This window comes from Mastomys coucha, unplaced genomic scaffold (genome assembly GCF_008632895.1).
Source record: "Mastomys coucha isolate ucsf_1 unplaced genomic scaffold, UCSF_Mcou_1 pScaffold19, whole genome shotgun sequence".
Lineage (NCBI taxonomy): Eukaryota > Metazoa > Chordata > Mammalia > Rodentia > Muridae > Mastomys > Mastomys coucha.
Window position 1 is genome coordinate 20,031,986 of NW_022196901.1, and position 8,599 is coordinate 20,040,584.

The 8,599-nt window shown below is 41.8% G+C and overlaps 1 protein-coding gene across 15 annotated transcripts in view; it reads right to left on the minus strand.

Annotated features, from left to right (window-relative positions):
* The window catches only part of Kmt2c (lysine methyltransferase 2C), a 217,663-nt gene that overhangs the window by 6,421 nt on the left and 202,643 nt on the right, over nucleotides 1-8,599 (minus strand). For 11 of the 15 annotated variants that reach the window (XM_031380220.1, XM_031380217.1, XM_031380208.1 and 8 more), the window contains 4 exons: nucleotides 5,973-7,089; nucleotides 5,036-5,172; nucleotides 3,337-3,479; nucleotides 2,908-3,076 (listed from right to left, as the gene is read on the minus strand). In XM_031380220.1, the coding sequence (XP_031236080.1) occupies nucleotides 2,908-3,076; nucleotides 3,337-3,479; nucleotides 5,036-5,172; nucleotides 5,973-7,089 (1,566 nt within the window). The remainder of the gene's footprint in view (nucleotides 1-2,907; nucleotides 3,077-3,336; nucleotides 3,480-5,035; nucleotides 5,173-5,972; nucleotides 7,090-8,599) is intronic. The other 4 variants (XM_031380223.1, XM_031380221.1, XM_031380218.1 and 1 more) reach the window with 1 other exon arrangement.

Sequence of the window (8,599 nt, forward strand, 5' to 3'; positions counted from 1 at the left end):
AGGGGCACTGACTAAGACCAGTCATGACAAGACAGCCTCACCAGCACTCAGGGGCACTGACTAAGACCCAGTGTCAGAGGCTGGAGTGATGGCTCTGTGGTTAAACTGCTTCTTTCTGTTCCAGGGGAACTGAGTTCAGTCAGTTCCCAGCACTCACATAGCAGCTTACAACAGCCTTTGACTCAGCTCCAGGGACCCAATGCTCTCTTTTGGCCTCTGTGGACATGCATTCTCATACAGTGCACATAGTCACATGTAAACATAAACAAAAATGAGAATATATTCTTTTCAAAAGATCTCAGTGTCAGCGTATACCTGCCAAGCTGACAAAATGTAAAAATGAGAACACCTACTACATAAGAGAAAACCAGAATAGAGTCACAAACTGCAGGAGGAAACCAGCAATTACGGCCTTTTGGGAAAATGTTATTAAAAGAAAAAGTAAATATAGTTTTAGATAGAATCTTTCCTTTTTCGGTTATACTCCAGAATCCCAAAACTATCAGTACACAAGAATCTTCATATGAGATACTGATGGTACAGTATCTGCTGTGAGACAGACAATGGCCGTGCAAAGGGATGATCGTACTTCATCGTTGTAAAGCAGCATACAAGTTACTGAGAATGTAATTACCCAGGTAATGTAGAGAGCTCTGTGTGCATGGGGAAAAGTGAATATAGATAACATGGTTCTATTTTCATAAATGTGTCCATGCGTGTGTCCCTAAGATATAAACTCTACTACCATGACCACAGTCACTGCAGACAGGAATGGTGAGAGAGGACATGACAGAAAGCTGAAACTCTCAAAGAGGACTTAGGACACTGCAACTCATGGCAAGGAGAGCACTGCCTTCGGGAACTGTCCTCCATCTACGGACGTGCATGTATATGTATGTACAGTAACAACATTTAAAAAATAGCTCAGCAGTTAAGAGCACTGACCGCTCTTCTGAAGGTCCTGAGTTCAAATCCCAGCAACCACATGGTGGCTCACGACCATCCATAATGAGATCTGATGCCCTCTTCTGATGCATCTGAAGACAGCTACAGTGTACTTACATATAACAATAAATAGATCTTTGGGCTGGAGCGAGCGGGCCAGAGCAAGCAGAGGTCCTGGGTTCAATTCCCAGCAAATACATGATGGCTCACAACCATCTGTACAGATACAGTGTACTCGTATACATAAAATAAATAAATAAATAAATAAATAAATAAATAAATCTTTAAAAAAAAACGATGGAGGTTAATTATAAATTGAAGGCACAGTCAAGATCCTCATGAGTGGGAACAGGCACAGAACGAGTGAGGTCTAATATCTAAAATGCAAGTGAGGAGGGAAGCACCTGGAAGCAGCAGAGACAGGGCCCTAACATTTCCACAGAATCTGACAGAGGGTCACCTCAGAGAAAAAACGCTGTGAAACAAGATGAAACAAAATGATAAAGAGCGAAGGGCTTGTGATTGTTAAAATGTAGAAGAAAGATCATCCAGGTAAAGTAGAAGACATTTCAGAAGAGCAAAACAAGGAAACCAAAATCAGAAGTAGGAAAGGAACCATAGAGAAGGCAGCTGTCCATTTAGGTCATGACACTGGCTGACCCTCCAGAGCTGGGTCTCTGGAGGTGGGCAGGCTCCTGGCCTGTCAGCCTCAGAACAGTTTTTCCTTCCAGTCCCTGCACCCAGGATGCCAACTCTTGTAACTTCTTTAACCCATTCAAACTGTTCTATGTCTACCACATAGATAGTTACCTCTCCTTCAGTCCCAGCCTGCTTCTTCCTCAGTGTTTCCCCCAGCGTCTCACTCAAATCTCTTTGGAATCTCCCTGCATCTCCTTTTATTCGCTCATTATTTGCCAAAATCCTCTCCCTTCCTGCCACTATCGAGCCTCCTATTTCCTGCCTCGGCTGATTGGCCATCAGCTTTTTTATTGACAGGTGATATACTCAACCTGAAGGTCACAGTGCTCCAAACTAAAAGGATTCATCAAGAGGAAAAAAATGATAATGAGAGCCTTATGCTAGGCGCATTTGCAAAGTCTAAGAAGAAGAAGATTCTTAAAACTACCAGTTAGGAGGGAAGCACTTGCACTAAACTTGTTCAAGACTTTCGATTGATGATCTAATCTCTACTGTGCATACAAACTGGTTTTCAGGAAGAGGCTGGAACTTGGAGGAGGATGGGGTGAAGTAACAGAATTTTATGGCGGGGTGGATCTGAAAATACTGAGGCTGACTTAGGCATGGACAGACAATATTTAACAACATGAGTTTGGTGACTGAAGAATTTGACAAAGTTTACAATTCCATTCTGTGACAGGAGAGTTGCTGATTAGACACATCAACATTAATACCACAACTGAAGACTACAGGTTCAATTTTAAATGCTTGGTCAATGGGCAGCCTTACATGTAGATACTCCTAGAATGTCTACCAGAAATGTGCAGTGATTTCACAAAAAGGCAGTGCTAAAAAGATAAAGCTTCCAAATCCACAATGTCGCATGAATGTATCCACTGTTAAAGACAGAGCAGCCCTGACCTGACCCACCTTACTCTATCTTCAAGTGCTGACATTCATTTTAAATTTTAACTCAGTGCATGCAAAATGCAGTGCAACCTGTTTCTTCACAGCCTTTAACAAGATAGAAAGATGTAGATCCCAAGGCCTGCTTTCTATTTGAGGTCCTAAGGCTACAAACCAGAGTCCTCATGTTAAAAATTGACAAGGTGGAACACAACTCTCAAAGTATGCTTAGTACCTAAAAGATGCTAGTTCAAATCACAGCATCACAAAAATAAACAGACAAACAAGTACACCTGATTCTATCTCTGCACCCAATGTGCAGCAGCTTTTCCTACTGGACATCAGCATCTTGAGACCTAACTCAACTTCATTCCTTACCTGGATCCGAGACCGGGCCAGATACACATTAGATTTCCACTCAGTCTTCATTCTCCGGTACTGTGATGACTTGGAGTGGACGAACTGCTTACTGTAGGGTGCATTTAGCTCTCCAGTGACTGTGCTCTGAAATGACTTTGAAGTGCTGGTGCTATTCAAGGTGTGAGGCCTATAGATGACAATGTACCAACAGGACAATAAAAGGACAACTGAAGACACCTCTGAATAAGGTGAAAGCTGCACCAATTAAAAGTCTCGCTGACAGACACAGAAAGCTGCCTAGCAGAGACACAGAGCATCTTCTGAAGTTGTCAGGCACATACACAGCCAGAAATAGCAGGGTTTGTAAGCAGCAGACAAATCAAGCACAACACCCACTAAGGTGCCTAGAAACCCTGGGCTGTACTATGTGAAGATGAAACAAGATACCTTAACACAAACCTCTTGACATGGGCGCTCATTTTAGGTTCAGAACGGGCACAACCTGTGGGGTTAACGGCAAGGGGGAGCTCCATGAGAGGATTACGGCCATATCGGAAGGTGTAGTTTTCACATGCCTCAACCCCGGGTAGCTAAAAAAAAAAAAAAAAAAAAAAAAAAAAAAAAAAAAAAAAAAAAAGAAGAAAAATACACAAAAGGGTAACTCATCTGGCCAAGGATATAATCTTCAGCCAGGCCCAGGGTGCAAATAATTTAGATATGATTTTTATGGTTTTTTTTCCCAGTCAGTGACCTATTTAATAATGAGGCTACAATCATAACTATTTAAATAACATATAAATCCAATTTCAAGACAAAACTTGGTAAGCCCAGGCAGGCCACTTTTTCTGGAAGAGATGATTAACTCCCAGAACTAATACATCAGCCAAAGTCCTCCTGAATGTGATAGATCTGATGTTTCAGTTAACAGACAGGAAACCGTGGTCACAATGTAATGAATGTGTTTGTCAGAGCAGCTGGAGGTCATCTCCGTGGTTTACTTTCCGGATCTCTTCCCCATTCTGTCCAATGTCATCATGACACAAGGCTGTCACTCACTGTTCTAGCAGTTTTGCTGGTAAATTAAGGTCTACTTGAAAGTAATTGAAATGTTCAAAGTTTCCTTTATATGTCTTTATTTTTAAAGTTAATTTTCCATTTACTCCTGCATGTGTTTGTGTAGAGAAAGGACGAGTGTGCCGGTGTATATGTGAGTGCTATGTGAGCCTTTGGAGGCTAGAGGATGAGCCATGGGAGCTGGCTCTTTCCATCCACCATTCTGGACTTAGGCTGCCAGGCTTAGTGCCAGTGCCTTTACATGCTGAGCCACCTTACCAGCTTAGTCTTCTCTTCTACAGTTTTTCCTTTCTTTTTCTTTTTGTAGTTTGTTTATTATTATAAATAAGTACATTGTAGCTGTCTTCAGACACACCAGAAGAGGGTGTCAGATCTCATTACGGGTGGTTGTGAGCCACCATGTGGTTGCTGGGATTTGAACTCAGAACCTCTGGAAAAGCAGCCAGTGCTCTTACCCACTGAGCCATCTTACCAGCCCTTCTTTTTGTAGTTTGAAGGATCCCACCTAGCCCTCAAGCTTTTGAGGCCAGCACTGTACCACTGAACTGGAGCCTTAATGCTCTTCTTCCTTTTTTAAAGTTCTGAGATAGATCTCAGTAGGTTGCCCAGACTGATGATCTTCAATTTCTATATCTACTTTAGCAGCCTAACTGTCTGGGACTACAGGCCTTCATCTCCAGGCCTGGCTTTAGAACACAGTTCTAGTGAATACATTTCTTTATTGTTACATTTGACAAATGCACCTACATTCAGAGAAGGCACTAGTTAGTACTGCTGCAGTGGGACCATCCAACCCTAGGACAGGGCAAGAAAATGCCAAGAAAGTTAAGAAAAGGGGGGAAAATCTACAAAAAAACAGGACTTCAGCAGGTCAAGGGCGTCTCCTCAGACACATGGATAAACAGGGCAGATGACATTAGCTGCTGCTCTGAGGAACTTGATACTAAGCTTGCCAACTGACCACCCACACTTGAGCTCCATGTCTTAGAAAGTAGGAAGGTTTTGGTAGTAGCACTGTGAAAATGCTGGATAAGAAAACAAGCCCATGTTAGACCATAACCAGGACACTTACTGATTCAGCTATCCGTGCTACTGCAGAGACAGTCAGGCCAAACAGGTCTTCTCCTTTCAAATACGCGGGAAAAAGCTGCAGCATTTCAGATTTTTTTCTCACACAAGCCACAGGCTCCAAAATTTTATCCCAAACATCTATATATGAACAAAAATTAATTTTTATGATGAATTTCCTTTTAGCTAAACAAAAAGAAGGACTGGACACAGTACAAAACCAAGAGAGAATAAAGAAGAGTCACTCACAAAGACCTACTAGTTTTCAAATAAAATCTGGGAAGCAATGTAACAAACATGTTTGTCAAATAGCAGCAACTTATTTCAAAGACTCGATGCTACCTGGAGGAAAATAATGCCACCATAAGGACATCAAATGCCACCATAAGGACATCAAACAGCAAACATGCAAAGAAATTAGTGAATTCAATTGGATATGGAACAAAAGAAAATATACTATTTAAAAGGAATAACTCAATTAGCAATGTAAAAACACAGAATGGGTAGTGTCTTTGGAAATACCTTTGGATTGCACCATGTGTTTTTAAAAACTATGAAGACATTTAAAAAGCAGCTCTTTAGTACTTTCTACATTAGCAATAATGAAAATAAAAATGCCCAGTAGTACAAAATGAAGTTTGCAATTCCCAGCTTTAAATCTGAAGCTACAATAGGACAAAATCATAACAATGCTTTGGATATCTCTGCTTTCCGGTTCTGACCTTGAGAGGGGTTCCAAGGTATCACCTTTCCTGCTCAAGCCTATATAAACTGCTGAGCAAACAAGGTGCACTAACACAGCATCCAACAAGGTGTGCTAACATAGAGGCTTAAGGTTTGCACTGACAAGTAAAGGTTCTTCATGAAACCATCATAGACAAAACAGAGACACTGACATGGAGCACCCACTGGCCTGACAACAGCACACAAGTAGATCTTACCTTTAGGTGATGAATCACTTAAGACCAGGTCCTCATGGCCTTGCTCTACAATCCTGATGACAAACACAGGCCGCCCATCTTTCTCCTCAATGGAGCAAAGGTACCGGCATCGTCGGTTGGCATAGCGAGTGCTCCAGTATAATCGGCTGGCTTCATAGCCCACTGGGAAGAGTGCTTTCGGAGAGTGGAACGCTTGCATCTGTTGTGGAAGCAGCTGACCAATGGTGTGGAAGATGAGGCTCCCAACACGGAAGGTGTGGTCCCGTTCTCCCCTTTGCACGATACTAGCAATCTGCCGCACCTCATCTCGTTGCACATAGACCCTCCTGAAGACTGCAAAGTAACTTAACTGCTGCTCGTGGATTCCCTTTGGTTTGTGCATGGGGCAAAGCATTGTTTTGTCCTTAAAAAACATGCATTGTGCTTTAGTGGCGCAAGTAAAATGATAAATATTGGTACATCGGAATCTGTGACATCCACTGGTGGCACCTGTCTTATGACAGAAGACACACTTCATTTGTAGTCCTCTCCTCAGCGCTAGCTCCACATTTATTAAGGCACCAGCCTGTGTTTCATAGACCTCTGTGGACCACAGAGCACAATTCAAGTGGACCCAGAGGTCCAAGTCAAGGTTGAGCAGCCTTGCTGGCCCATCTGTTAGCCCATCACCTTCTTCATGACAAAAGCAACACTTTCGATAGTCTTTGGGTACAGGGTCAGGTTTAAGAGAAGTGCCCAATTTCTTTAGAAACTCATCTATTTCATCCTCACAAGGTGGTTTAAAGGTCCCCTTGGGGATGACAATATGAATGCTCCATTTCTTCCACTTCATTCCTCTCCACTTTTTATTCAGTGGCCTACAGTCTTCAAGCCCAACAGGAACAGTCCTCAGCCGAGGCTTTAACTTGACCGTCACCTTGAGCTCGTCAGGCTTGGACTCTACTTTGGCGGCTTCAAAGGCTGGAGGGAAGGTTATGGGAGGTGATGAAGGAGGGGAAACCTTTTCCTGGAACTGAGGGAGACAGTGTACATCCAAAGTGGAGATGTTGTTGCTATACTGGTGAAATGCTTTGGAAGGCTCCTTCATAGGGGACTGTGGCAGTGACGGAAGGGATTCCTGGGCAGTGAAAAGAAACCGTGAGAAAAGGGAAGGATTCACATGCCAGTAAAGCAAGTCTACTAATGGTGAGAAGTTTAATTGTCTATGACTTAAGGGGGCAGGCAAAGATGAGTAAGCTTTTCGGCATAGCAAGCTAACCTTGAACACTGAGGCTGATTATCTAGGAGTAATATAAGCTGATGAAGGTAAAGGGCAAGGCCCCCGTGTCTATCCTACACAGTCATAATCTGCAGACTATTCTCTTGAACTTTCTTGGGAGACCTCCTCTCCCCCAATCAATGATTTCAGGAGATCTAATTAAATTTATACAACAGATCAGTGTATTCATGTTTTTAATAACAGGGCAGCATCCCCCACAAAGGGTTCGTCTCTATATTTTGAGGGTTAGTCTTGAGCTTTATCAATTGCCATGAGAAAGAGAAGAAAGGAGTGCCCTGTCAGCAAGTGGGTCACCTGAACACTCCGAGCCTCTCAGCTCTAACCAGCTGCTCAAGGAACTGGGCCACGAGAAAAGTACCAGCACCTCTCAGTATGGCACAGACTGTCGTCCTCTGCTAGTCTCCTCATCCTGAAAGGTGGCTCAGGGTTCAAACCAGAATGGGCCACCCCATGTTTTAATTTAAGAAACTACATGATGAAAACCCATTCCCACTCTCTAAGAATAAATTTTAAAAACCTAAATTTGTTTGTCAACTTGAATTTTACTATACAAGGGACTAATACATGTTAAAAAGCAGTTTGCTTGGTAAGTACTATTTTGTGAAAGACATATTAATGAAATATTAATGAAATCATATTGAAGCAGTGACAACTGGCAGCTTTACTTTACAGGAAATTTTTTCCTTCAAAAGACATCATTAAAAATGTATCATTTGAACCACTTCATGGTTAGATATACTTAATCTGTACACAATCATGCAGAGCAGCTAGACATGCATATAATTAAGGAATACACAGAATTTTCTTTTTTACAAACCTTCCCAAAATATTAATATTTAGTGAGTTATTTGTAACTAGTATAATGTAAGATCCTAGTAGCAATGCTCTATTTAATTTTATACACTCTCTTAAAATGTAGTTGAGCTAGGGGTTAGAGAGATGGCTCGGCAGTTAAGAGTACTTGCTGCTCTTCCAAGGACCAGAGTTCAGTTCCTAGCACTCATGTAGCATCGTATAACTAGTTACTACTTCAGCTCCAAGGAATCCAATGCCCCTTCTTCTTCTGGCCTCAAGAGGCACCTGTACACATCACACACACACATCACACACACACACACACACACACACACGCACACACACACTACACATATATGTGTGTAAATAAAACTAAATCTAAGAAAAACTTTAAAAAATTTTTTTAAAAAAATGTAATTAATCTGTATGTGGCAGCATACACTTGAAATCTCAGCACTCTGAAGTCTGAAACTAATTTTTTTTTTATTTTCTCAAAATAAAAACAAAATAGATACACAGAAGTTTGTGTGTTTGTGTGTATGTGTGTGTGTGT